The 27,930-nt window shown below is 46.0% G+C and overlaps 1 protein-coding gene across 1 annotated transcript; it reads left to right on the forward strand.

Moving 5' to 3' along the window:
- Positions 1 to 39: 39 nt before the first annotated feature.
- On the forward strand, positions 40 to 27,846 carry tmem115 (transmembrane protein 115). Its single transcript, XM_069936890.1, has 2 exons — positions 40 to 1,383; positions 25,702 to 27,846. Exons 1-2 carry the CDS (start codon positions 530 to 532, stop codon positions 25,892 to 25,894), a joined length of 1,047 nt encoding a protein of 348 aa, XP_069792991.1. The 5' UTR covers positions 40 to 529; the 3' UTR covers positions 25,895 to 27,846.
- Positions 27,847 to 27,930: the final 84 nt, after the last annotated feature.

Here is a 27,930-nt window from a genome sequence, read left to right on the forward strand (position 1 = left end):
ATGATGACGCCGCGATCAGTGCGGGGCTGAGTGAGTGTTGGGTGTCGCTCTGATGATGACGCCGCGAAGCTGGGCGCCGTTCAGACGATGTCGGTGCGGGGTTGAGTGAGGGATGGGTGTCGCTCTGATGATGTCGGTGCAGGGCAGGGACTGAGAGTGAGGCTCTGGCTCGGAGGGAGTTGCTGGGGACTCACGGCTATTCGGGCCTGGGGGAAATTCGATGTCAGGGCCCCAGGGAAGAGGCGAGCCGCCGCCGCCCGTCTTCTCGGGAGTTCACACGGACCAATCCCTGCCCTTGCCCCGCCCGGGCACCAACTCCAAGCCAAGCCTTTTCCCGCGTGGCTAAGAGCGGGGCGAAGCCGAGGCCGAGCCGGTTAAGCGGCGTGAGGGCGGGCCGCGACAGGCCGGACAAGACGGTGTAGCTCATGCACGGCCCGGTACCCCTGCATCCTCGGCCGCCGCTCGACAGTCCCTGAGGCGCCTCCCCCCCCCCCGCCCGGCCCGGCCCGGCCCGGCCCGAGCAGCAGCCATGAAGCGCTACCTGCCGGTGGCGCGGCAGCACTTCCTGGCGGCGGCGGCCAGCACCAGCGTGGTGGTGAAGGCCCTGTGCGGCACGGTGCTGGCCCTCTACTGCCTCTCCTTCCTGACGGACACGGTGCACGGCCTGGGCGTGACTCCCGGTTACCTCTTCCCCCCCAACTTCTGGCTCTGGACCCTGCTGACCCACGCCGTGGTGGAGAGCCACGTCTGGGATGTGTGCATCGGTTTGGGCGCCGTGGTGGTCGCCGGGCGGCTCCTGGAACCTCTCTGGGGAGCACTCGAGCTCCTGGTCTTCTTCGCGGTCGTTAACGTGTCGGTGGGAATCCTCGGAGGACTTTCTTATCTTCTGACCTACGTGGCGACTTTCAATCTGGATGACCTGTTTACCGTGCGCATTCATGGCATGTCGGGCTTTGTGGGCGGAGTGCTGGTGTCTTTGAAGCAGACCATGGGCGACACGGTGGTCCTTCAGGTGCCGCAAGTGCGCATGAAAGAGGCTCCAATGATGGGATTGATGCTCCTGGCGATGTTGCGTTTGACCCCGTGGCTGAGGAGCTCCTTGCTTGCCTCCTACGGGTACGGTGTGCTGTCCAGTTGGGTCTACCTGCGCTTCTATCAGAAACATAGCCGAGGCCGTGGGGATATGTCTGACCACTTCGCGTTCGCCACCTTCTTCCCCGAAATTTTACAGCCGCTCGTCTCGGTGGTGGCCAATGTGACTTACAGCGTGTTGGTGAAGATCCGAATATGTAAGAAGACAGTCAAACGATACGATGTGGGAGCGCCGTCGTCCATTACAATAAGCTTGCCTGGCACCGACCCACAGGACGCAGAACGGAGAAGGTACTGCATTCCATAGTCTAACCCGTTAAAGCCGCTTAAAAGTGCGCCGATCGCTGAAATTCGTTCACTTCGTGGGGCACAGTGGGACCCGAGGAGTGATGGGGGTGGTCAGTTCCCCTTGAATGCCATATTACACGTGGGTGGTCGTATTCTGTGTGATGTGAATAGAGCCCACTCTCCATCAAAAGGAAAACAGAACTGACCACGCTGAAATGTTTTGGTATATGCCAATAAATGAAGTCTTGAATCTTTAAAATGTTAGAATTTGGAAATGTGAACTAAATGCACTCAGGTGGTTGGGCAGCTTCTGTGGAGAGGAGAGCGATTGTTTCAGGTTGACTTATCATGTGAATGAAAAATTCAACATGTGCGTGTTAGATTTCTCTTCAGGCCAGATAAAATAATAAATCTGAATCTTTAACTGTTTCTCCACAGATACTGCCACAGTTTGTTTTTTTACTTTTTTTTTGCTGTGTTAAATTTGCAAGCTTCAAGCCCTTGAGACTCCACCTGTAGCAGCCTGGATAAAATACAAAGTATTGAAGGGTGATCGTTTGGGCTTGGAGAATGTGCACACCAGGTTTTGATGCGGGGTCAATTGCTTTTGGAAAAGTGATTTTTGACTTGGCCGAATTTTCAACGTTGCTCTTAACATACAGTGAGGAGGAATAGTGAATTGTAATGAGGCTTTCAACTCCATAGTTACGGGCTCATAGATGGAAATGGAATTTAATGCTGTGAATATTTGTTATATTTTTGATAGGAAGAATAAGGCAATATCGAGGACACCATTCTAAACGGAGTACAGGAGAGTGAAATGTGCATTGGCTTTTGAGTAGTTGAAAAGGCATGCAATCACCTGGGCACAAATTGAAGTAGAGGATTGGTGTATACTCTAGGAAGAATATGCGATTGGAAAGGGTGGAGAAGAGATTTACTAAAATGATTCTAGGGATAATGTACTTTAGTTTGTAAAGACTGGAGAAAGTCTGCTCCTCTTGGAACGGGAGGTTGTGCAGAGATCTGGAGGTATAGAGAATCATGAAGGATATGAGTGAATAGTTTCCATTTTTAACAAAAAGTGGTTGGCAAAATCTGGCATGAAGATGTTTTTATTATGCAGTGAGTGGAATGTTCTGCTCAGGGTGATGAGGAAGATTCAGTTTTGTGGGCTTTGTTTTAATTATTTGAAAGTGAAGCTGATTCTGTTGAGGTGATAGGCAGTGGTTTGTCTCTGGGCAACGATGACCAAAAGATTGGGGTGAGACTGACAAGAAAGAATGTTGACTATATCTTTGAGCAGGTGATTAATTGTATCTAAACCTAGAATACAATATTTTAAAAATGGTTTAACATCTACTGTACGAGAAATTCCAAACAATTGAATAACAATTAAAAGCACCAAACAGACATTTTACAAAGGAAGGCACAGGATGTGCTGGGGAAAAAAATTAAACAGGACAGGGAACATCTGTGGAGTGAAACACAAAAATCTGCAGATGTTGTTATTGTAGTGAAAAGACAGAAATGCTGGAGGAACTCAGCAGGTCCTGCAGCATCCATAAGAGGTAAAGATATATTGCAGATATTTTGGGCCTGAGCCCTTCTACAAGGTATGAGCAAAAAGCAGACAGACACCTGGGGGAAGAGAGAAGATGGGTCAGGGGAGGCACCCAGGCCAAGAGGCAAAAGGTGATAATTGGGCAGGGACAGGAGAGGAAGAGTAATAATTAATAGGGGGTGGGAAGTGGCTCTGAATGCAGATCTGGAGGAAAGGAGGGAGAGATAAAGAGCAATAAGGATAGATGTGGGGGGAAGTGACTAACAGAAACTGGACAAGTTGATGTTGATGCCATCTGGTTAGACGATGCTCAGACAGGATATGAAGAGTTGTTCCTCCAATTTGCAGGTGGTCTCAGTCTGGGCAGTGCACGTCACCATGGACAGACATGTCGACAGGGAATTGAAATGGCTGACCACTGGGAGATGTTGCGACAGACAAAGCCAATGTGCTCAACAAAGCAATCTCTCAGCCTGTGTCCTGTTCCTCTGGTGTAGAGGAGACCACAATGGGAGCACCGGATGCAGTAGATGATCCCTGCAGATTTACAAGTGAAGTGTTGTTTGACTTGAAAGGACTGGGTCCTCAAATGGTGGTGAGAGAGGAGTGTGAGCACAAGTGGAGCATTTCCTGCAGTCAAGAGAGTCCATCGACATTCTTGGTCTGCAGCCCCTTGTAGACCTGAGTAGTTGACTGTTTCTCTCCCAGATGCTGTCTGACATCCAAAATCTTTACATTTTTGGTTTTGATTTCAGATTTCCAATTTGCTGTACTTTTAGATTTAAGAAAAAAAGTTTGTTTAATTTATTGTCACGTGCACAGAGAAGAAAAAAAGAAAAGTTTTGCGTGCTATCCATGCAGTCCCCAAAAATGTCTTGTCTCTCTCGGGTACAATTTTGAATTTTAAAATCGTATGATAAGCAAACGAGTGAGAAAGATCAAGCATAACAATGTTGAAACTTGTTTTCTAGCATTTTAACATCTGGGGAAATCAATCAAAGATTGGTGTCCTTAGCCACCATTACTGTCCTGTCTTCGGGTAATCCCAAGTAGGTTTTGCATTTCTCCTGTCATTTTAATTTTTTTTATATAAAGCACAGCGGTTCAGGCCCACAACCCCGTGCCATCCAGTTATATCCATGTGACCAATTAACCTACAAGCTGCAGTGGTCTTTGGAAAGTGAGGAAACATCAGCACCCAGAGAAAATCCATGTGGTCACAGGGAGAACGCACAAACTCCTTGCAGACAGCTTTGGATTCAAACCTAGGTCGCTGGCCTGTAATAGCCTTGTGCTAACTGTGCAGCATTAATTGGCCTCTGCTACCATCGTCACTTCCTGTTTTCCAATTGTCATATGAAGTAGGAGTTGGCCATCTGGCCCATAGTTCCTGCTTTCCATCAATAATTTCCCAGATCTAGTAATGGGAATGAATAAAATAAAATAATTGATGTGTTAAACTCAGACCATTTGCAGCATAATTGTTAGCTCGAGATTGACAAAGAACACAAGGCAAAAGCCAATGTGATGAATTGAAAGAAAAAGACGGGATAATCATGGATCTGAGGAAACTAAATCGAACAGTACTGCTTACTAAAATTCCACTACTCACTGCCCCACCCTCATCAACCACCCCTTAAAAAAAAACTCAATCAAATTGGTAAGATTTAACCATGCTGCCCTCACAAATCCATGTTGACTGTCCTTAATCTGACTAACATTTTCCAAATCTGTCCCTTTATCATTTTCAGTGATTTCACCACTGATGTGAGTCTTAGTGGCCTATAATTTCCTGGATTATCCTTTTTTCCCCCACTTAAACAAAGGAACAACATTAGCTACCTTCTAATACTCCGTGACCTCTCGTGTCGCTAGTGAAGATGCAAAAACTTTGTCAAGGCCTTTGTATTCTCTTCACTTGCCTCTTTCAATAAACAGGGATCTATGTCAACAGGCCCAGGGGACATCCACCAGTGTGGGGGCGGAGGGTGCATGGTAGTATAGCGGTTAACATGACTCTTATACAGCAGCAGCAACCCGGCTTCTAATCCGCTACTGTCTGTAAGGAGTTTGTATGTTCTCCCAGTGTCTGCATGGGTTTTCCCCGGGTGCTCTGGTTTCCTCCATTTGTAGGTTAATTTGGGTGTAATTGGGTAGCATGTGTTTAAATGTTTGGAACCATCTTCTACTGTGACGTAAAAAATAATGCTCAGAAGACCCAACACTGTCTCTTTCTTGATCTCAAAATGTCCTAATCATGCGCATTCTCCACATTTTGCTCCCTGTCACTGTCCATGTCCTTCATGGTAAACACCAGTGCAAATTACAGTACTCAGTTCCTCTGACTCCAAGCATAGATTCCTTCCTTTGTTCTTGAGTGTCCCATCTTCTACTTAGTCATCTGCTTGTTTTTAATGTAAATATAAAATGCCTTGTGATTTCAGTGTTCCTTTTTTATCCTTACTAATGACCGACTTAAGCTCTTTTGTGCAATTTTTATATTTCTCAAGGGCCCTATTTAATTGCAGCTTCTTGAATCTTCTGCCTCCTTTTACTTTTGACTAAATTCATCCAAGATTCCCTTCCTTTGCTATCCTTATCCTTCCTTCGAATTGGAACATAGTGGTCCAAGGCTCTAATCAACTTGCTTTGAGTTTATGCCACATCAATTATCAGATAACAGCTGCTCTAGTTTGCTCCCCATAACTCCTGTCTAATCACAAATGGGCTGGTTTGAGGCGGTCCAGTTCCTCTCTGCCTCTGATGTTGAGAATGAAAATACATGCATTCCTCTGGAGGACCTTGTAAGGTCTCTCGTAGGGACGCTGGAGGGGTGACTTGTGTCTGCCCCTGTCCTGGTAAACTTGTACCTCTCACTTCGTTCGTTTTAGATTGGTCACAGTGTTTGAGCTACCGAAAGAAAACAGAGACATACGCCGAGAACACTTCAGTTTATACAAATCTTTATTACTAAATCGAAAGATGATTTCAAACTACAATATGCAAGCCCTTCCCAACTATACTTATCAACGCCTGGACTGGTCCCAACTGCCGAAGTGAGGCAACAACCGCACACTTGTAGTAGGTTGTCGGGGCGCCAGTAGCAGCTTCTCCACCTCCCCCGACCGGGACGTTGGTTGGACTCTAGAAGTTCTTCTTGCTGAGAGACGTTTCCACCCCTCAGAGAGTCTGAAACTTCAGCAGCGGGACCATGGCTTATATTACCCAAAAATTGTTTACTCATAACCCATCACCCTGAATAAATGGTTTACTTATCTTCAAGGTCTCCTGACCAACAAAAGACAACTGCATCTCTGGCCCTCATGGTGGAATTTAGATTATGTCTACTGATTCATATGCATCTCTGGGCCCCATGGTGGAATTTAGATTGTCTTCTAAATCATATGACATCTCTGGGCCCCATGGTGGAATTTAGATTTATGTCATTTGATTCACATGTATACATTATTCTCAAAGTAGGTGGAAATGAGATTATGTCATTGATTCACATGCATACATTCTTGCATAAGCTGGTCTAAATTCTCCATTACAGCCCCTGCGAACAAACACATAGTCGCAGGAGTTTAAGTCTGCAGGGTAATTGGAGGATGGATGACAGTGTGGCGATGGTGGTGCAAGCAATCCCAATTGTTTCTTGGTCTTTCCAGTATGATGGCGGTGTCAAAGACTTGGCTTGGCGATGAAGGGAGGAATTGGCCCGGAACTGCAAGGATTTTGCTGTAGACTAACTCAGCCGAGGAGGTTTTGAGGTCATCCTTAGGTGCTGTACATATACAGAGGAAGACCCATGGCAGTTTTTCCACCCAGTTTAGTCTCTCAAGCTGCACCATCAGTGCCGACTTAAGATGGCAATGAAAATGCTTGACTAGTCCGTAGGCATTGGTGTGGTGTAGCTGGATGCCCAGGAGTTTGGAGAGTTTGTTCCAAAGGGCAGAGGTGAATTGGGCCCCTGGTTGGTAGTTATGTGCGCTGGGACTCCAAAACGGGAGACCCAGGCAGAGTGGAAAGCTCTGGTGGTGGATGGGGATGGCCTCCGGCTATTGGGTGAATCTGTCCACTATCGTGAGCAAGTAGCGTGACCCTTGGGAGACTAGCAAGGGACCCACTATGTCGAGGTGGACATGCTGGAACTTGTGAGTTGGTGCATCAAATTTGGAGGCGGGGCTTGGTGTGCCGCTGGACCTACGCAGTTTGGCAGTGCATGCAGGTTTTCGCCCATTCACTAATCTGCTTGCGCAGCCCATGCCAGGCGAACTGAAGGATATCATCCACACCATCATAATTGGAGGGATGGGAAAGGCCATGTAGTGTGTCGAAAACCATTCGTCGCCATTGGGCAGGGACAAGCAGTCGGGGTTGGCCAGCAGAGATGTCGCAGAGTAAAGTTGTGTCATTGGTGTCCAGTGGGAGGTCTCGGAGGTACAGACTAGTGAACGCCTTCCTGAAACTGTGAGTCTCGGGATCATCCTGTTGGGCTCAAGCCAGGCCATGGTAGCTGATGCATTGCAACAGGGTGTGAACATCTGGCCTGGTGAGTGCATCAGTGACCCCGTTCTATTTGCCCGAGAGGTGGCGGATGGAGGTAGTGCATTCAGAGACGCAAGATAAGTGCCGCTGCTGGTGAGCAGACCAGAGGGCTAGCGACTCTCTGTCAAACGTGCTATACTTCAGTTCAGACAGTCACATGTGATGGCTGAAAAAGGTGAGGGGCCTCCAGATGTTGTCGATGAACTATTCCAGGACACCGCCCAATCCTGTGTTGGACGCGGCAACTGTGAGAGCTGTGGGCAAGTCCATGTATGGGCAGACAAGCATTGTTGTGGTGGCCAGGGCCTCCTTGTTTCTTTGGAAAAAATCCTACACCTCATTGGCTCACTCGTTCTTTATTAGAGTCCTACATTAATGAGAAGAGTGGGCACGTAATATCGGCAGCTGCGGGGATGAACCTGTTGCAGAAATTCACCATGCCCACAAATTCTTGCAGTCCCTTCAGAGTCGTTGGTGTTGCGAATTGTTGTATAGCCTTCACCAACTTTGTGGTGCCGAGTTTGGTAATTCTGTGGCCCAAGAAGTCTATTTCCTTGGACAAACTGGCACTTCACCAGGTTGATGGTGAGGCCAAACTCTTTAAGTTGTTTGAAAAGCTGGCAAAGATGTGAGATGTGTTCTTCAAGTCTTGCTCACTACCTGGATAATATCCAGGTAGATGAAAAGGAAAGGCAAGACTCTGCCGACTGCATCCATGAGGGGCTGAAAGGTCTGGGCTGCAATTTTCAGGCCAAACTCAAGGCTGGAAGGGGTGATGGATGAAGGGGACGTTGTCCAAGTGAACAGGGATCTGGTGGTGTCCCTGGATCAGGTCAACCTTAGAAAAGAGGCGTGCACTGTGATCATTTGCCGTGAAATCTTAGATATGGTGGATGGGGTAGTGGTGTGGCATTGTCGATTCGTTGAGGCATCTGTAGTCTCCACAGGGTCTCCAGCTGTCATTGAACTTGGCACCAAGTGGAGGTGAGAGGCCCATGAACTGTTGGAATGGCAGACAATACTGAGTTCTTTCATGCACTTAAGCTCTTCCTTGGCAAGGTTGAGTTTGTCGGGCCAGATGTTGGGCTCGAGAATGCTCTGGTGGACATGTGGTGCTCCAGCATGACAACGGTGAACTGGGTGGAGGATGGAGGGATAGTTGGCAAGGAGGTGGCAGTATTGGTTGTGTGGTCTCCAGAGGTGTATGTGCAGAGTGGTACTGTCTGGATGGTCTCTGTGGACCAGTCGTTTGCCCTGGAGGTCTACAAATAGACAGTGAGCACGCAGGAAATCTGCACTTAGAAGAGGCTTGTCCACAGATGCCAATGTGAATGACCAATTGAAAGTGGTCTCACTGAACACTCAAGGACGTGCCTCTTGCCAAAATTTTTAATGGCATTATTGGCTGTGTGCATAGTGGGTCCATGAGGTCTTGTGCATGTCTCAAGCGACGTAGGGGGAAATGACATTTATCTCCACACCCATGTCCACAAGGAATCTGCGGCCTGAGATCCTGTCCCAGATGTGGAGTAGGCTGTTCGGTTGGCCAGCTGCCATGGCCCTTATTGGTGGCTAGTCCTATCATTTCCCTGAGACAAACACGGCTGGCAGCACCTGTGTGCTTTTGTGCCCCACCATTGATGGTAGACGCACAATTTTGGCTCGAGCCTTTCAGCTTTGGGAGGGGGGGGGGGGGTGTCCTGTTAGGAGTTGGACTGGCCTTTGGCATTGGCCTGGGTGGCAGCCTTGTAACGTGGTTGACTGTCTGTGGGCTCGCGCTTGGAGAGGTAAAGGACATCTGCCCGGGCCGCAACCTTACGTGGATCGCTGAAATTCGCATCAGCTAGTATGAGCTTAATGTCTTTGGGCATTTGCTTGAGGAACACCTGCTCAAACATGAGGCAGGGCTTGTGTCCCTCTGCCAAGGTGAGCATCTCGGTCCATGAGGGTGGATGATGTCCTGTCCCCTAGGCCATCCAAGTGAAGGAGCCTGGTGGCCCTTTCGCCCTATGATAGGCCGTACGTGCTAATGAGGAGGTTCTTTAATGCCATGTATTTACCTTCCTCTGGCAGCGGATGGATAAGGTCATCGACTTGAAGCAGCTTCCTGGTCTAGTGAGCCGACAACGTAGAAGCATTTTGTTGAATCCGAGGTTATCTGTTTGATCTGGAACTGGGCCTCCATCTGGCCAAACTAAGTTTGTCCAGAAAGTTGGCAGCTTTAACACAACGAAGCCTACAGCTGCAGGGTCCGTTTTGCCGAGTTTCAGAATGTGGAGACTCGTCAGGGTTACCAGTTTGGCGTGTTGTGCATGAGTGCAGCGAAAGAACTGAGGCAGCAGGCTGTGAGCTCATTTAGCACAACTGATTCACTTTCAAGTGCGCACTGCAGCTTTTAAGGCCATCCAGAGTCCGTTCCTTGTGTCCTGGAACTTGCATCATGCTGGCGTAAGCGCGTACGTGCACTCCTGGTCTACACTGGAAGAGAAGGACCCGCGAAGCCATGCTTGCCGCTGCTGACCACGCGTGCCAAGCTGGGCTGGTTTGCCACAGCAATTATGTGCGCCACCACAAACTGCCACTTTCTTGCATATGATTAAAAACCATCTCATTATAGCACTGTAGTGAGAGATTGTGCTCAGATGTTGGAGGATGCTTTGAATACATGTAGGTCTGACGGAGTATTCAGGGGTCCATTATTTAATCCCTAGAAATTGTAGAAAACCGTATTGACAAATTTTGATGAATGTATGTACAGGGTAAGTAGGAGTTAAGATAGATAAATGGAAGACTGCAGGGTTAAGTTTGTCCATGAAAGAAGATGGTCTTACATGACAACTGCCATAGAACTTGTCAACTATAGATCATCCAACATGCACAATACAGGCTCTTCAACCCATGATGTGCTGCTGACCAATGTAGACCTACTCCATAATAATCTAACCCTTCCCGCCCTCACACCTATAGCCCTCTTTTTCTTACATCCATGTGTCTGTCTAACAGTATTTTGAATATTCCAGCCTCCGCCACTCCCTGGCAATTCATTCTAGCCCCCCACAACTGTGTTTATTTTAAAAAAAAACTCATTTCTCTCCTAAACTTTCCTCCACTAATAAAGAGATTGCCCCTGGTATTTGCAATAGTTTCCCTAGGAATAAAGGGGCTACCTGTCCACTTTATCTAAGCCCCTCATAATCTTCTACACCTATTGCCATCTCACTCTTCAGTGGTAATGAGATCTAATGAGTGGAAGTGCTAGAACAAATTAATTGAACAAAGGGATGGAGTGTGTTTTGAAGCCCACACATCTTGTTTTAAATTCAACCATAAAGCCTTTAATGCCTTCATAAAGTGGGATATCCTTGGAAGCAAAGGACTGAAAATGTTGGTAGGTAGTATAAAATAGGTCCTGGCGAAGGAGGCTGATAAGAACATTGAGGAGCAGGAGTCAACCATCTGCACCATCGATCCTTCTCTTCCATTCATCAAAATAATGGGTGATCCGGCTCTGGTCTCAGGTCCACCTACCTTCCTTTTCCCCATGACACTTTATCCCCCATCCCCCCCATAATGCAAAAATCTGTCTTAAATATATTTTGAGGCAACCTCTCCTGCTTCCTTGGGCAAAGAATTCCACAGATTCACCTCTTTATCTCCATCCTAAATCTGCTCCCCGACTCTTGAGACTCCATTCTCTAATTCTAGACTCACCTGTTAGTGGAAACTACTTACCTGCCTCTTACCTCTTTCATAATTTGTTTCTATAAGATCCCCTCTCATTCTGTTGAATTCCCCATCCCCTTCCGTTGAATTCCCCATCCCCTTCCGTTGAATTCCCCATCCCCTTCCGTTGAATTCCCCATCCCCTTCCGTTGAATTCCCCATCCCCTTCCGTTGAATTCCCCATCCCCTTCCGTTGAATTCCCCATCCCCTTCCGTTGAATTCCCCATCCCCTTCCGTTGAATTCCCCATCCCCTTCCGTTGAATTCCCCATCCCCTTCCGTTGAATTCCCCATCCCCTTCCGTTGAATTCCCCATCCCCTTCCGTTGAATTCCCCATCCCCTTCCGTTGAATTCCCCATCCCCTTCCGTTGAATTCCCCATCCCCTTCCGTTGAATTCCCCATCCCCTTCCGTTGAATTCCCCATCCCCTTCCGTTGAATTCCCCATCCCCTTCCGTTGAATTCCCCATCCCCTTCCGTTGAATTCCCCATCCCCTTCCGTTGAATTCCCCATCCCCTTCCGTTGAATTCCCCATCCCCTTCCGTTGAATTCCCCATCCCCTTCCGTTGAATTCCCCATCCCCTTCCGTTGAATTCCCCATCCCCTTCCGTTGAATTCCCCATCCCCTTCCGTTGAATTCCCCATCCCCTTCCGTTGAATTCCCCATCCCCTTCCGTTGAATTCCCCATCCCCTTCCGTTGAATTCCCCATCCCCTTCCGTTGAATTCCCCATCCCCTTCCATTCCCTCTCCTATCGGAGAGCTACCCTTAACCCTCTTCCCCATAATTTCTCAGCTTTGTCTCTCCTAGCTTCCTACCTGTATCCACCTATGTCCACTTGCCTTTTAGCCTGTGCTCCTCCCCTGCCCCTTCCTTCCTCCTCTCCTTCTCCTTACCTTTTTATTTAGTCACTTGCATGTTTTTGCTTGTACCTAATGAAGAGCCCTGGCCTGAAACATTGGTTACCCTTTCCTTCCTATGGATGCTTCAGGACCTGCTGAGATTCTGTATTGCAAGTACTTTGATGTGTATTGCATCAAAGTCAGAAACTTTGCCTTTTTTAGTACTGTATGTTACAGCTGCAGCCTTCAATCATTTTCATGGACCAATTCTGGTGACCAATTTCAAACCAGGGCACAAGGTGTTTGCACAGCTGCATAATGAGATAACATTATAAACACTAAAACCAATATTTCTTGAAACTGAATTTTAAGATTCAGGGCAAAACACAATCTGCTCGAGGAACTTGGCAGGTCAAACAGTGCCAGTGGGGGGAGGGGAGGAGAAGAATTGTCAATGTTTTTTGACTGGATCCCTCCCAGGGATGTTGGTTCAAACTGGCAGCAACACATTCTTGGGATGTTGTGATCAGTCTGTGGAATATGTCAGCTGATTCTGAAGTAGGACTGAGACCAAGGCACTTAATGTGTGTGGCTGTGAGAAAACTTGTATCTATAGCAGTGAATGCTGCAAAAGTATACTTGATTTACTTTGGTCCTTGTCTCCATAATTGATTCTTATTTACTCCCCAAAGTGTTCAAGCAATGCATTCAGCACTAGGCCATTGTTGGAATAATAGAAGTTGGCCCTTTGGCCCAACATGCCTATACTGACCATCACCTCTATCTATAGATGCTTTCAAGCTGCCTTGTAAAATGGGGTTAACCGGGCAATTTGTCCGGTTAGTGCCTCACTCACAAGGCAGCTTGAAAGGGTCTGACCTAGTCAGCATTGTCCAAAGCCAACCCGGTGGAACCCAGTTAAACTTACCCAGGACACGTCCACCAGCAGCTTGAACAGCAAAATGACCAACCCAGTTACTCTTGCATCACAGGGAAATCCCTGGATGAAGTACCTGTTGCAATGGTAGGGTGGGGAGGGGAGAGGATTCACTGCTGTGGGGGGCGGGGGGAGAGATGGGAGGTGTCGCTGCCATGGAGGTGGAGGGGAGAGAGAGAGAGAGGAGGGGTCACTGCCTCAGGGGTGAGGGGGAGGGTGGAGAGGGGTCACAGCTGCGGGAGGGGACATGGGTGAAACCAAACACAGACATGGGAATCCTCTTGTAAACCATCTATACTCTGTCTGCAATGACCATCCTGAGCTCCTGGTTGCATGCCATTTCAACTGCTCTTTCCCACACTGCCAGAGGGCGGCCCAGTGAAAGCTCAAGGAACAATATCTTGTTTTCTGCTTGGGCAATCTACAGCCCATTGATGTGAATTTTCCAATTTCAGATGATGAATCCCCTTCTGTATCCCTTCTGCTCTTTTCCTTTCCCAGTTTACCCCCATCCATTCTCATCTTCCTATTTGGTTCCATCTTGTCACCATTGAAGTCTTGTATCAGATTTCTGCACTGGCAACTTTTGTCTTGTGGCTCCCTCTTTTTCTCACTCTCTCTTTTTCTCTCTTCCCACCTGCCCTCACTTTTCCCGGCACCTGCCAATCTATTGCCTCTGTTCATGTTTCACTACCTGGTATGTCAGTTCCACATGGGTCCTCTTGACATGAGTTTATCCATAACCCTAATATCACTAGTAATGTTACTGCTTTGTTTGGCCTTGTAGGATGTGATATTATACAAGCCATGCCACAGCTGTCGATCTTCTGTCTAAAGCCCCTTTCACACTTGCATGACACTAAATAGTTGTTCAGTGTTCTGGGATAGGAATGGGGGTTTGGTTTTTCATACTTGACCACTCCTAACTGGGACATGGGATAGGAATGGGGGTTTGGTTTTTCATACTTGACCACTCCTAACTGGGACATGGGATAGGATTGGGGGTTTGGTTTTTCATACTTGACCACTCCTAACTGGTACATGGGATAGGATTGGGGGTTTGGTTTTTCATACTTGACCACTCCTAACTGGGACATGGGATAGGAATTGGGGTTTGGTTTTTCATACTTGACCACTCCTAACTGGGACATGGGATAGGAAAGGGGGTTTGGTTTTTCATACTTGACCACTCCTAACTGGGACATGGGATAGGAATGGGGGTTTGGTTTTTCATACTTGACCACTCCTAACTGGGACATGGGATAGGAATGGGGGTTTGGTTTTTCATACTTGACCACTCCTAACTGGGACATGGGATAGGAATGGGGGTTTGGTTTTTCATACTTGACCACTCCTAACTGGGACATGGGATAGGATTGGGGGTTTGGTTTTTCATACTTGACCACTCCTAACTGGGACATGGGATAGGAATGGGGGTTTGGTTTTTCATACTTGACCACTCCTAACTGGGACATGGGATAGGAATGGGGGTTTGGTTTTTCATACTTGACCACTCCTAACTGGGACATGGGATAGGATTGGGGGTTTGGTTTTTCATACTTGACCACTCCTAACTGGGACATGGGATAGGAATGGGGGTTTGGTTTTTCATACTTGACCACTCCTAACTGGGACATGGGATAGGAATGGGGGTTTGGTTTTTCATACTTGACCACTCCTAACTGGGACATGGGATAGGATTGGGGGTTTGGTTTTTCATACTTGACCACTCCTAACTGGGACATGGGATAGGAATGGGGGTTTGGTTTTTCATACTTGACCACTCCTAACTGGGACATGGGATAGGAAAGGGGGTTTGGTTTTTCATACTTGACCACTCCTAACTGGGACATTGAACACATTCATACTTTTAAGGAGCCATCCCCAGGTTTAGGACTGTTCTACCTTTTACTGGTGACATCATAACACATCTAGTGATGGTGGACCTGCCCTAAATCCTGATCAATGTATTACCTTATATTTGAACATAATTAATCATGCATAATTATAACATAATAAAGCTTTATGTACAGCACAGTATGAACCTTTCACCCCCCCTGTTGTTGTTGTGCCGACCTATATAAGCCTTTATAAGGGAATGTGGGAAAGTGCGAGCAGTAAATAGCAATACCGACCATTTTTAAACAGGGTGGTAAAGTTGGTAGCGCTATCGCATTGCAGCGAGGTCACTATAGCCCTAAAGCTATAGCTTGAATCTGCAGGAGAAGAAAGACACACACTCCAGTAGAGTATATTTGACACAGTCTATTCAGTGGCAGCTATGCCTTTTATAGTCGGCTCGGCCTTGCCACAACCAGGGCATGGCTTGAGAGGGCCGGTTCCCAATTGGTTACCTCGGATGCCCAGGCCCTGATTGCGGCCCCCTGCGATTCACCTGTACTGTGGTGATCGGCCAATTTCACCGCTCTGCCAGCAGCCAATGGAAACGGGAGTTTCAGCCTGCATGATGCTTTGCCAGTCACCGCGTTCAACGGCCATTTCCTATGTTGGCCTGAGTCACGGGCTGCTATACAACCATTTCCACCCGCCCCCCCCCAACTGGCGATCAGGGCACTGTTTTTAGGAGGCCAACCCCTGCACCATGGGGTCGAGTGAGTGATGAGCTGGTCAAAGTAAAAGTTTGCTAGTTTCAACCAATCGAGTATGAAAGTCTCTTCCCTGTCTCCATTGTCCAAAACACAGATGGAGCAGTTGTGTCTGAGGACACGGTATGGCCCCTTGTAAGGCCGCTGTAGAGGTGGCCAGTGAGCCCCATGCCAAACATGTATTTACAGTCAGTAAAGTTCTTTGGGACGCAAGTACAGGTTTGGCTGTGGGTGTCTAGGTTTAGCAGGGGCAAAGGTGCCTAGGCGCTCATGTAGTTGGGACAGTGTGGTCACCGGGGGCTCCCCCAAGTCCTCAGGGGCTGTCACGAATTTGCTCACTATAACTAGGGGTGTGCCATAGACTAACTCGGCAGAGGATGTCTCGAGGTCCTCCTTGGGTGCAGTGTGGATGCCTAACAAGAGCCAAGGGAGTTTGTCGATCCAGTTAGGTCTGGTAAGCTGTGCCATTAAGGCTGCCTTAAGGTGTCTGTGGAACATTTTCACCAACCTGTTGGCCCGTGGGTGAAACGGTGTGGTGGGGTTGGGTTCCCAGGGCATAGGCTAAGGCATTCCACTGTATGGAAATGAATTGGGGGCCCCTGTCCGTTGTAAGGTATTTGGGGACCCCGAAACACACTACCCAAGTGTTGAGTAAAGCCTGTGCACATTCCTCTGATAGTGGAACCGCCTCTGGTCATCCGGTCAACCAGACACTGGTAGGGGCCCCACAATGTCAATGTGCACGTGGCTGAAGTGGCGATGTGCTGGTTCGAATGTCTGTGGTGGAGCTTTGATATGAGTCTGTATTTTGGATGACTGGCACTGGGTACAAGTCCTGGCCCACAGGGCGACCTCTTTGTGGAGGCCCTGCCAGACGTACTGTTCGCCACCATTTTGACTGTAGTCCTTATGGCGGGGTGAACCAAGTTGTGGACAGAGTTGAAAGCCACCCCTTCCATGCAGCTGGAATGACAGGATGAGGATTACCCGTCGAGGTGTCGCAGAGCAGCATGCGATTGCTGGAGGCGATCTGGATGTCCTCCGGTTGTAAGCTGGTGAGCGCTGTCCGGTATGGCGGAATGTCAGGGTCACACATCAGCCAGGGTTGCTTAGTCAATAATGGGGTATGGTCGTGCACCGCCAAGATAGCTAGATGGGATAGGGTGTCGGCCACAACGTTGGAATTGCCGGCTATGTGTTCAATGTCTGTTGTAAATTTGGAAATGTAGAACAGGTGCAGCTGTTGCCTGGCTGGCCATGGATCTGACACCTTTCTGAAGGTGAAGGTAAGAGGTTTTGTGGTCCATGTAAATTTTGAACTTCCTGCCCTCCGGGAAGTAAGGAAAGTGCCGAATTGCCAGCTTAACAGTTCTCTATCCTTGAGACACCTGCGACGGGTAATCCTCATCCTGTCATTCCAGCTGCATGGAAGGGGTGGCTTTTCGACTCTGTCTACAACTTGGTTCACCCCGCCATAAGGACTACAGTCAAAATGGTGGTGAACAGTACGTCTGGCATGGCCTCCACAAAGAGGTCACTCTGTGGGCCCTGTACTTGAGCTCTGGTGGCTTGAGGTGTTTACTGAAAAAGGCCAGCGGTTGTGATTGTCCATTCACCAGTTGCTCAAGTATACCCCTGACTGCTGTGCTAGAGGTGCCTGTCAGCGGGGGCATGAGGAGGGTGGCATTGGCTAGGGTGTTTTTGGTGTCCTGGAAAGCCTCGATTGCCTCCTGGGTCCATTGTATGTTTTTACCAGGTCCTGCCATGAGGGGAAAGAGTGGGCTCATGATGCAGGTGGCTACAGGTATGAAGCAGCGATAAAAGTTGACCATACCTGCAATCTCTTGTAATCCCTTCACAGTTGATGGCGTGGGGAAGAGCAAATTGCATCCACCTTAGTGGGTAATGGTCTGGCTCCATGTTGGTTGATATGATGGCCCAGGAAGTCGATAGTCCATCAGCCAAACTGGCACTTGGTCAGATTGATGGTTAGGCTGAAATCACTCAGCCTGGAGAATAATTGTTTTAAGTGGATGGCGTGCTCGGTGCAGATGCGGCTGGCGATTAAAATATCGTCGAGGTAGACGAAGGCAAAATGCAGATCCCGCCCCACTGCATCCATCAGCCTCTGGAAAGTCTGAGCCATGTTTTTTTTTTAAACCGAAGGGTGGGCGGAGAAATTCATACAATCCAAAGGGGGTTACGATTGCGGTTTTTGGGATGTCTTGGGGGTGGACCGCGATCTGGTGATAGCCCCTGATGAGGTCCACCTTTGAGAATATCCATGCTCCTTGCAGGTTATCACTGAAGTCTTGGCTATGGAGCATGGGATATCTGTCCGGCGTGGTGGCTTCATTGTCCGCACAGCCTCCAACCACCTGTGCTTTGGGGACTATGTGGAGAGGGGAGATCCAAGGATCTCCATCTTTTTGAACTCATCCCTGGCTAGGTTGAGTTTCTCAGGGCGAAAACGCTGTGCCCTGGCATGGAGGAGAGGGTCCTCTGTAACAATTTGGTGCCTCACCCCATGTTTGGGTTCTGCCGAATGGAAATGAGGCATGGTGATGGAGGGGAATTCTGCTAGGACCCGAGTAAATTCATTGTCAGCAGTACTCACTGAGTGCAGGTGGGGGCTGGTGAGTTCAGTGCCCTTGAGTGAAACTCACCAGTGTGAGTTGGCCCGCAGGAATTCTGCACCCAGTAATGGTTGTTGCACGGCCACCACTGAAAACTTCCAAGTGAACTGTCTGTCCCCGAAGCGTAGGGGAATGGTGCAGGTGCTGAATGTTTGGATGTTGGAGCCCTTTGCTGCTTGGAACTCCCAGCCCACTATGCCGCAACGGGCCTCCAAGCTGGTTGAGGGAATGACGCTGTATTATACCCCAGTTGGCCGACAGGGAGTCTTGAATGTGTAGCAAGATATGCAGTTGGCTGGTCATCACAGCCATTAACGATGGCCAGCCTGGGCATTTCCCTGGAACGCGAAGAGGGAGCAGCATCAATGGGCCTTTGAACCCCACCATCGGTGATAAAATCAGTACTGCTCACTGGTTGGGTGTGACGTTCGGGTGGTCAGTCTGTGGTCTTCCTGGCCGGCCGCTGATGATGCGGTGCTGTCACTTGCTTGGGTGAAGCATAGGCTTTGCCAGCAATAGCACGTCTGCTCGGACAGCCACGTTCCTGGGGTCACTGAAGTCTTTCTCCGCAATTAGCAGCCGGATGTCCTCAGGCAGCCTCAGGAAGATCTGCTGGAACAGCGGGCAAGAGGTGTGGTCATCTTTGAGAGTGAGTACGTCACTCATGAGGGCGGAAGGGGCCTTGTCCCCTAAACCAACAGTCGGCCAGCGCACTTATGTTTTGAGAGCCCGAAAGTATGGGTTAACCACTCTTTGATGACAATATACCTTCCTTGCTCTGGGGGCTGCTGGAGGAAGTCAATGATGCGGGCTGCGGTGTCCTGATGGAGGGCACTGACCACGTGGTAGTAGTGCATGTCGGCGGAGATCTGTTGAATGGCGAACTGCGCCTCGGCTTGCTGGAACCACACCTGTGGTTGCGCCCTCCAAAAGCCAGACAGCTTCAATGCTACGGTGTTGATCACAGGTTGTTCTTCCATCTTTGGGTCTAAAGTGCCAATTGGATCAGTCGGGGTCATCACTGTACTGAGGTAGCTACGGCTACAGCTAGGTTATAGCTCTCGGCTATAGCCCTAAAGCTATAGCTCGAATCCGCATGAGAAGAAAGACATGCACTAGTAAAGTGTATTCAGCACAGCTGACTCAGTGGCATCTATGCCTTTTATAGTCGGCTCAGCCACATCACGACTGGGATGTGACTTGAGCGGGCCAGCTGCTGATTGGTTACTTCGGATACCCAGGCCCCAATTGAGCCCCTTGCGATCCACCGGTGGTGATTGGCCAGTTTCACCCCTCTGCCAGAGGCCTATGGAAACCGACGTTTCAGCCTGCACAATGTTTTGCCAGTCACCATGTTCGATGACCATTTCCAATGTAGGCCCTAGGTGCGGGACGCTACAGCGTACAATTTATAAATACCATGGAGAAAAAAGTGATGGTGGACCTGTCCTCCCAGAATTCCATGCGGAAGAGAAAGGGCTGTATGTCTGACTGAATATATGGAACATTCATTAGAGGGGTTTCTCTGCTGCACAGCATTCTGGGAAGTCAGTTCTGCCATTGCTTCCCCCCCCCCCCCCCCCATCTTTATAAATTGTGCGATTATAGTGCTACCAATATTCCCATGCTGTTTAAAAGTTGTCCCACCACTGTGACTTTCCCACAGCAAAGTTTATACCTTCATTTTAATCTTTCTGCACTCAGGCAAAAACTTAGGTCATTTCAATCCCACAATGTAATTACCCCTTTCATAATTACCTGATTGCAACGCGGTGTCTGCAGACACCGGGGATTGTTCTAGGGTTCGAGGCCATCATCTGATGCTGTCATTAAGATGATTTTGCTTTGACACTCGCCACTTTAAAGGCTGGTTGGCATTTGATTCCTGGGATCACTTGCAAATGTGAAAGGGGCTTAAGACTCTAGCTTCCTCTAGAATTGTCTCTGCATTGGTAATGGTCTACTGAAGGTTGTACCTGGACTTTGTTTCTGAATATCCAATCCTAAATACTACAGATCTGGTCCTCAGCGATTTGTGGATCTCTTGATTCAGCCATTGGTTCTGATTTGGATCCACTCGGAGAGTCTTAGAAGGAACATTTCTTGGAAAAAGTTAGTGATCACTGTGTTATATTTAAGATCTGCTTCTGACTCCTTTATGCCCAATTCACTGACATCAGTCATGTAGCTGCTCTTCTGCCTTCTGGTTGACAGCCAGTGGTTAGTGGAATGCCAGAAAGGTTGGCTCTGGGTCCACAGGTGGTCATAATGTTTAATTTTAATTTGCAGATACAGCAAGGTAATAGGACCTAAAGGCACCACCCAAATACACCTATGACCAATGAACCAACAAATGCCCACATCTTTGGAATGTGGGAGGAAGCCAGAGCATCTGAAGGAAACCCATGCAAACACAGGGAAAATGTACGAACTCTTTACCGACAACAGACTCAAACCTGGGTTACTGTCACTGTAATACAGTACGTTTCCCTGTATCTCTAACAGTTGTGACCGGACGTTTTGACAGTTATCGGAACATTGGCCTTAAGCAGCTCCGTAGTGTCAGCAGAATACTTGCATCAGGACAAAAAACAACAGCAGGCTTGTTGAGCATGAAATAATGTTTAATACGTACAAAAAAAACTTGATCTTTGCTTGTAAAAGAAGATAAATGCAGCTCCAAGCACTAGATATTCTCCTCGATGGCTTTTTCAAATGCTTCCTCCAGTGTCATCTGCCTCATTAACAATGCTTTTTGTCTTAGAAGTCTGTCTTTGATTTTCTTATTCTGTTATGAATGCACACTGCTCTAGTCCTTCTCTAAATCCATCGCACCTTTTCACCATATTGTCTATAGGTACTTTTTCTGCAGTGTTAACTAAGTCATCTTCATCATTCTCTCCGTGATGCAGAACAATTTCAGCTATTCTCCTTCAGTCAGTAAATGAACAACTGGAGCCTCATTATTAATGTTAAAAACTTCTTCAATATCCACTTACAGCTTACTGATGGACTCTAAATGTAAATCTTTTGCATATGTAAGGAGGTCACACAACATTTTTTCTCACCTGATGTACGGAATCCTTAAAAATTACCATCTTGTTCACTGAACATTGTTGCAGGCTAGAGATTGTACCAGGCATGTGCAACTGTCTTTAGTCACTTTGTTCCAAGGTTGGCAGCAGCATAAATGGCATCCTTTTGGAAACCTGCCACACCCAAGCCTCTGTTCACTGCTGACAGCATGTTCAGAATCCGAACAAGTAATGAAATTCGTTGTTTTGCAGCAGTATATCATAGTTTAAACATTCATATTATTAACCATCTTACAACTTTACTATTTAAAAAAAATTGTGCACAAAAAGTAGGGCAATGTCTTTGGTTCATTGATTATTTAGGAATCTGATGGCAGCAGGGATGAAACTCTCCTCATGCTGTTGAGTGCTCATCTTCAGGCTCTTGTACCTATTTCCTGATGGTAGCAGAGTGAAGAGGGCATGACCTGGGTGGTCTGGGCTTTGAGGATAGAGCCTGCTTTTTTAGGACACTGCCTCATGTAGACTCCTCAATGGAGTGAAGTCTAGAGTCTGTGATGTTGCAGGCTGAGTTAGTGTTTTTATATTCATTCTTCATTGATTTAAGGATACCCTGATCACATGGCTTAATCAAGGAAGTCACATTTGGGGGAAGGTACGTGACATGAACGTAGCTTTAAATGAGATTTTCAGCTGGAGGATGAGCAGATCAGTTGTCGAGGAATTTTAAAAAACTTGCAGTCATCATCCAGTCCAGATTCCATGCAGTGAGCATGAAGTGCTGGCACAAAATATTTGTTAAACCAATCAGAAAAGATATCCCTGGTGACCCATGCTTATTTTTGCATAATAAACAATGAAGGTGCGAGCTTTTGCCTATCACAATGAGCTTACACTTGGCATGCCTGCTGCATTAGCACACCCCAGCACAGTTATTCTGCTCTTGGCATCCATAATTCTTGTCGGGGCTGTCTTATCAGCTGTAGCCAGTGTTCTTCTGGAGTCATAATGCCAAAACAGTGATGTTTCATCACAGTTATAGACTTGTTCTGTTGTCACATTTTCATCAGCGATGATCTTGGCAGACTCATCAATGAGATTCTCTGCTGCTTCGTGATCAGCAGATGCTTTTATCACCATTAATCTTTAACAATTTAATGCTGTGTACTTTTTAAAAAATTTGCTCAACCAACCGGTTGAATATTCAGTTCCCTTCAATTTTCAGATCATCTTGATAGAGGTTTGCTTATTTCATGATTAGCAATCTATTAATGGCATGAGTTCACTGTGACGCTGTCAGGTCCACTCCATCAATACACGATCGAGATTGTCACTTTATGTAGTTTTTCTATCTTTCATTAACTTTCATCACTTTCTGAATAGAACTTCAGTTTATCCTTCTGTTTCTTCAGGTCATAGATAGTCCTGTTTCACCAACAGCTTGCCTTTCTGTTCTATAGACAAACCTAAATGCTTCCTCTTTCTTTTCCACTGACCATGTAGAAAGGAAAAAAAAACAATTACCAACTACCAAAATTATTATTGATGCAAAATCCGCTAATCCCTTTTACAATAGATAACTTTTCCTTTAGAGAATGGGAGAGAAAATGAATTAAAATAATAGAAAATTGTTTTTTGGGAAATAATTTATTAATATTTGAGCAAATTAAGAACAAATATGAAATAACTCACGGTACAATGTTTGCATACCATCAACTGAAAACCTACTTAAAGAATAAATTGGGAAGCAGGCTGAGGTTACCAGAAGGAAGCAGCTTTGAATATGTGATTACAGAAACTGATAATAAAAAGATTTATTTTTTTCTTTGGCTTGGCTTCGCGGACGAAGATTTATGGAGGGGGTAAAAAGTCCACGTCAGCTGCAGGCTCGTTTGTGGCTGACAAGTCCGATGCGGGACAGGCAGACACGATTGCAGCGGTTGCAGGGGAAAATTGGTGGGTTGGGGTTGGGTGTTGGGTTTTTCCTCCTTTGCCTTTTGTCAGTGAGGTAGGCTCTGCGGTCTTCTTCAAAGGAGGTTGCTGCCCGCCAAACTGTGAGGCGCCAAGATGCACGGTTTGAGGCGATATCAGCCCACTGGCGGTGGTCAATGTGGCAGGCACCAAGAGATTTCTTTAGGCAGTCCTTGTACCTTTTCTTTGGTGCACCTCTGTCACGGTGGCCAGTGGAGAGCTCGCCATATAACACGATCTTGGGAAGGCGATGGTCCTCCATTCTGGAGACGTGACCCATCCAGCGCAGCTGGATCTTCAGCAGCGTGGACTCGATGCTGTCGACCTCTGCCATCTCGAGTACTTCGACGTTAGGGATGTAAGCGCTCCAATGGATGTTGAGGATGGAGCGGAGACAACGCTGGTGGAAGCGTTCTAGGAGCCGTAGGTGGTGCCGGTAGAGGACCCATGATTCGGAGCCGAACAGGAGTGTGGGTATGACAACGGCTCTGTATACGCTAAAAGATTTATAATGAACATGTATATCAAGCTGCAAGAGAAAGAAAATGATGAAATAAGCTATAAACCCAAACAAAAATGGGAAGAAGATTTAAACATAAAGATAAAAAATAAAACATGGGAAAAGTTATGCTCTGGAACTATGAAGAATATATAAACACAAGGTTACGCACGATATAGTATAATTGGTTACACAGGCTATATATCACACCCCAAAAGTTAAATAAATGGGATCCAACATTATCAGATAGATGTTTTTGCTGTAAGAAGGAAACAGGAACAACAGTACATGCAATTTGGCCATGTGAGAAAGTGAAAAAGTTTTGGGAAGATCTAAATCAGATATTAAATTAAATAAAATCACAAAAAGCAACATACCAAAAAATCCAGAGATCTTTCTTCTAAATAATATAAGAAGGAAAAGAACTAGGCCTCAAACTGGATGAAGCGCAAAAAAGATTTATTATGTTAGCCTTAGCTGTAGCAAAAAAATGTATAATGTCAACTTGGAAATCAGAAGAGAGCCTGAGAGTACAGCAATGGTACATAGAAATGAATAAATGTATTCCATTGGAAAAAATAACATATAATTTAGAAAATAAAGTCACATTATTTGAACAAATTTGGGAACCGTACATGGAACATAACAGAGAGGGCCTACCATGGACCTCCACCCCCTAAAATGATAGAATGAGAAGACAAAATGACTTGATCCAGTGTGTAAAAGTAGATGACACATTTTTCTTGTTTATTTTTCATTGTGTGATGACATTGTTTAATGGTTTTATTGTATTGTGAATGTTGAACATTTCTTTTCCACTATCTGGAGACATTTTTGCCATTTGCAATTATATTTTTGTGCTTGTACACGAGAACTCTGTTGTTACCATAAATGGCACCAACAGAACATCAGAGCCCCACATGGGCAAGTCGGGTGCTAAAAATTTTTTCAACTTGTGACATCATGTTGGCACCTCAAAAAAAAAAGTTTGGTTTTTGGATCTTTTCCGTATTCAGAACTTGGGATACGGGGAAATACTGTAGTGTTGTGCAAACCATGACACTAACCATGTTGCTCCAGATAAATACAAAGGATTTGGAGGAAGGGATCAAATGTGGCTGCTGTCGCTAGATTGAGTGGAAAAGCAAATTGTGTTAAGGGCACAGTTTGTAGAGAAATGTAGATAAAGTGTGTGGGAAAGGGTCTGGCAGGTTGATAATATGAGGTCATCAGTTTTGTAAGGAAAAATAGTAAATTGGAGTGCTTGTACATCAAGTACCAAAGTTGACTTTGCAGGTACAGTAAAGAAGACAAATGGAACATTCCAACAGTATAGGGTAAGGCTACACCTTGAATATTGTGCATTTCTGGCCTTTCTTGAAAAAGGATACACTGGCTTTGGAGTTGGTGCAGTGAAGGTTCATCAAGTTGATTTTTGGAGATGAGGGGGTTAGCTAAGGAGGAGAGATTTGGTCTGGGACTGTACTCATTAGGATGAGGAGGTAATCTTACAGAAACCTACAGAATTTTAAAATAGATAGAAGCAGGGAGATTGTTTCCACTAGCAAATGAAACAAGATGCCTAAAGATTCAGAAGCATTTCAATAGGTATAAGGATGGGAGGGGTATGGAGCTCACTGGGACTGGGTAGAATAATAGTTCAGCACAAACTAGATGGGCCAAAAAGGCCTGCTTCTGTGCTGTGTTGTGTTCCAGCTCCCCACCCCCTTCTCATCTAGAGGAAAGCCCTGACAAAAGGGCCCACCTGGCCTGAAATTGTAGTCACCCTTTATGTCCTGTGAACGTTGTGTGACCTGCTGAGTTTCTCTAGGATGTTTGTGTATTGGAGCTGAATCTTCTCTTCCTTGTTCCAGATTATTGCATTTGAATTTTTTTTTCCATTTGCTTGCACTGAAGGAATGCCCTTGCAAATCCTGATTTCTTTTTGTTTCATTTCAGACAGTTGGCGTTGAAAGCTCTGAATGAGCGACTGAAACGTGTGGAGGATCAAGCAGCTTGGCCCAATATGGATGAAGATGATAAAGATGATTTTCCTGACATGCCTTTGCTTGCAGAGACCAGCAGGAGTGAGGGAGATGATTCAAGAGTGCCGGAACATAATCCATTCCCAGGTCTTTCATCGGGATCTTAGAAGACCTTTAATAAAATGAATTGTCCAGTTGATGGAAGTGAAAGAGGGTTTCAATGCTGCACAGATATGCATCAGTACTTTAAACTATTTAACTCCAGCACTTACGATCTGTATGGAAAATAAATTTGTCAGTTAAAAGACTGTGCAGCTGTTCGTAGCCAAGCTTCCGCAGGATTGATGTTTTTAACTCTAGCTGGAAGCTATAAACACTTGGGAGTGGCATTCGAACTGGTGAATTAGACAATCTTTGCCATTTAGTTCTGAAAATTTGTTAATGTACAGTTTTATTTTGAAGTGTCCTTTTCTGGTTAAAATTAACAGATGATAAATGCGGTGAAGGTGGTTGGGCAGAGGGAGACTGAGCAGAAAGGGGATGGAGGGAGACAGAAAAGGAACCTTGCTGTCATTGAAATGAAAGGGACAGAGCAAACCTGTAGCTTTTCCCCCAAGTGGCCCTTCAGATAATGTGCCAAAGAAGTGTCCTTGGTGTGTGAGACCTTGCCATCTTTGGGAAATAGAATGGGAGTCCCTTGGCACTATTTTCCAATACATCTATCGTACATTGTCATACTCTTTGAATTGGATTCACCTTTTTCAATTATATTTTCAATTTCTTCCTGGTATCATGTTCCAGGTTACATGTAATCGTAACAGTAAACAAAACTCAAAATTTGATCATGTTGGGTAGTTTGTTTCTCCTTGGTTCCCCTTGTTTGCTTATTAAGTATCCATTTCTCCCACCATTTTGGCTGTTCTGTTAACATTAGCAGGGAAAAATCGCTTCAAATTGGTTGTAGATTTTCTCTGAGGAGCAAAATTCGCTTCAAATTGGTTGTAGATTTTCTCTGAGGAGCAAAATTGTGCCTCGCCCTCAGTACTTCACCATTTCATAGATTTAGAAAATTGCCTAATTAAAGGGCTAGCTAATTATTGGTATTGGTTCTGAATTTTTTGCCTCTGAGTATAGACAATTGTTTTGTGTACTTGGACTTGGACTTGGGTATTCTGAATCTTCCAATTATAAAAGGGGTAATGAAAGTCCATGAAAAGAAACTTCAACATTTTAAAAAAAAACAACAGTTCCTTGTTTTTTTTTGTCACAAGAACAAAAGCCTCTCATTGAAATGTCAGGATTTTATTCCCAAATGCAAAACTCCAAACAGGGGAAATTTGAGCAAGAAACAACTGGATAATTTTCATAAAGATTTTATGATATGACAAAAATATATTGAAATCTTTATTATCAGTATAAATTGAATTTTTATTTTTGCAACGTCCCACAAGTGTTGACAAAGCTACAGCTTCCTTTCCAATCCAGTGCTTTACAGAAAGTAAGAATGTAGTTTTTTTGCATCCTTCTGCTATACCAACATCATTCTCAGTGTCTACATTTGATTATTTTGGCAAACCTAGCTAGTAGGAAGTAGTTAATATTTTTATTACATTTAAATGTGCAGAATACTTTAATGTAAGATTCTTAAAGAACCAGTATTAGTCTAATCTGTGTGATTTAATGTTTTATTTCCATCTTCTGTGGGTGAATTGTCACAGTCTTATCATTATGCTTTTTTATCTGAGTAGCATTTATGGCAAAAACAAAGCTGCTTTCTTTCCTGCTGCATTTCACTTAACAAGTTGCAGGTTTTGTTTTTTGTCCCCATGCATCAAAGCCATGCAGGCCAGTCTAATAAACTTTGCAGTCTTGTGTTCACTTCTCGCACCCCTCAAAACACTTGTTTCAGCCCGATTATTGAACAAGTTGTTTTTCCCTTGTGTTGTGCTCACAAGTCATGCTATGGGGTAGAGTGGAGAATGTTATTAGCCTGATAATCCAGAGAATTCAAGTTCAAATCCCACTAGTTGGGAGTTTTGATTCAGCTGTTGCTTAATCTGGAAGGTGAAAAAGCTGCTTATTGGTGAAATAATAATAGTAAATACTTTTGTCACTAAAATCTTGGATGGTCTTGATTTGTCATTGAACATCAGCTGGTTAGTTTAGTGAAGGAGAGACGCTGCCTCTCTCTGTTATGACCTAA

This window comes from Narcine bancroftii, chromosome 5 (assembly GCF_036971445.1).
Source record: "Narcine bancroftii isolate sNarBan1 chromosome 5, sNarBan1.hap1, whole genome shotgun sequence".
Lineage (NCBI taxonomy): Eukaryota > Metazoa > Chordata > Chondrichthyes > Torpediniformes > Narcinidae > Narcine > Narcine bancroftii.

Bases quoted from the DNA above. Each gene is read 5' to 3' on its own strand.
- tmem115 (XM_069936890.1), top strand. From the start codon at position 530: ATGAAGCGCTACCTGCCGGTGGCGCGGCAGCACTTCCTGGCGGCGGCG. The intron at 1,384-25,701 runs GTACTGCATTCC...GTTTCATTTCAG, and splicing joins CAGGACGCAGAACGGAGAAG to ACAGTTGGCGTTGAAAGCTC.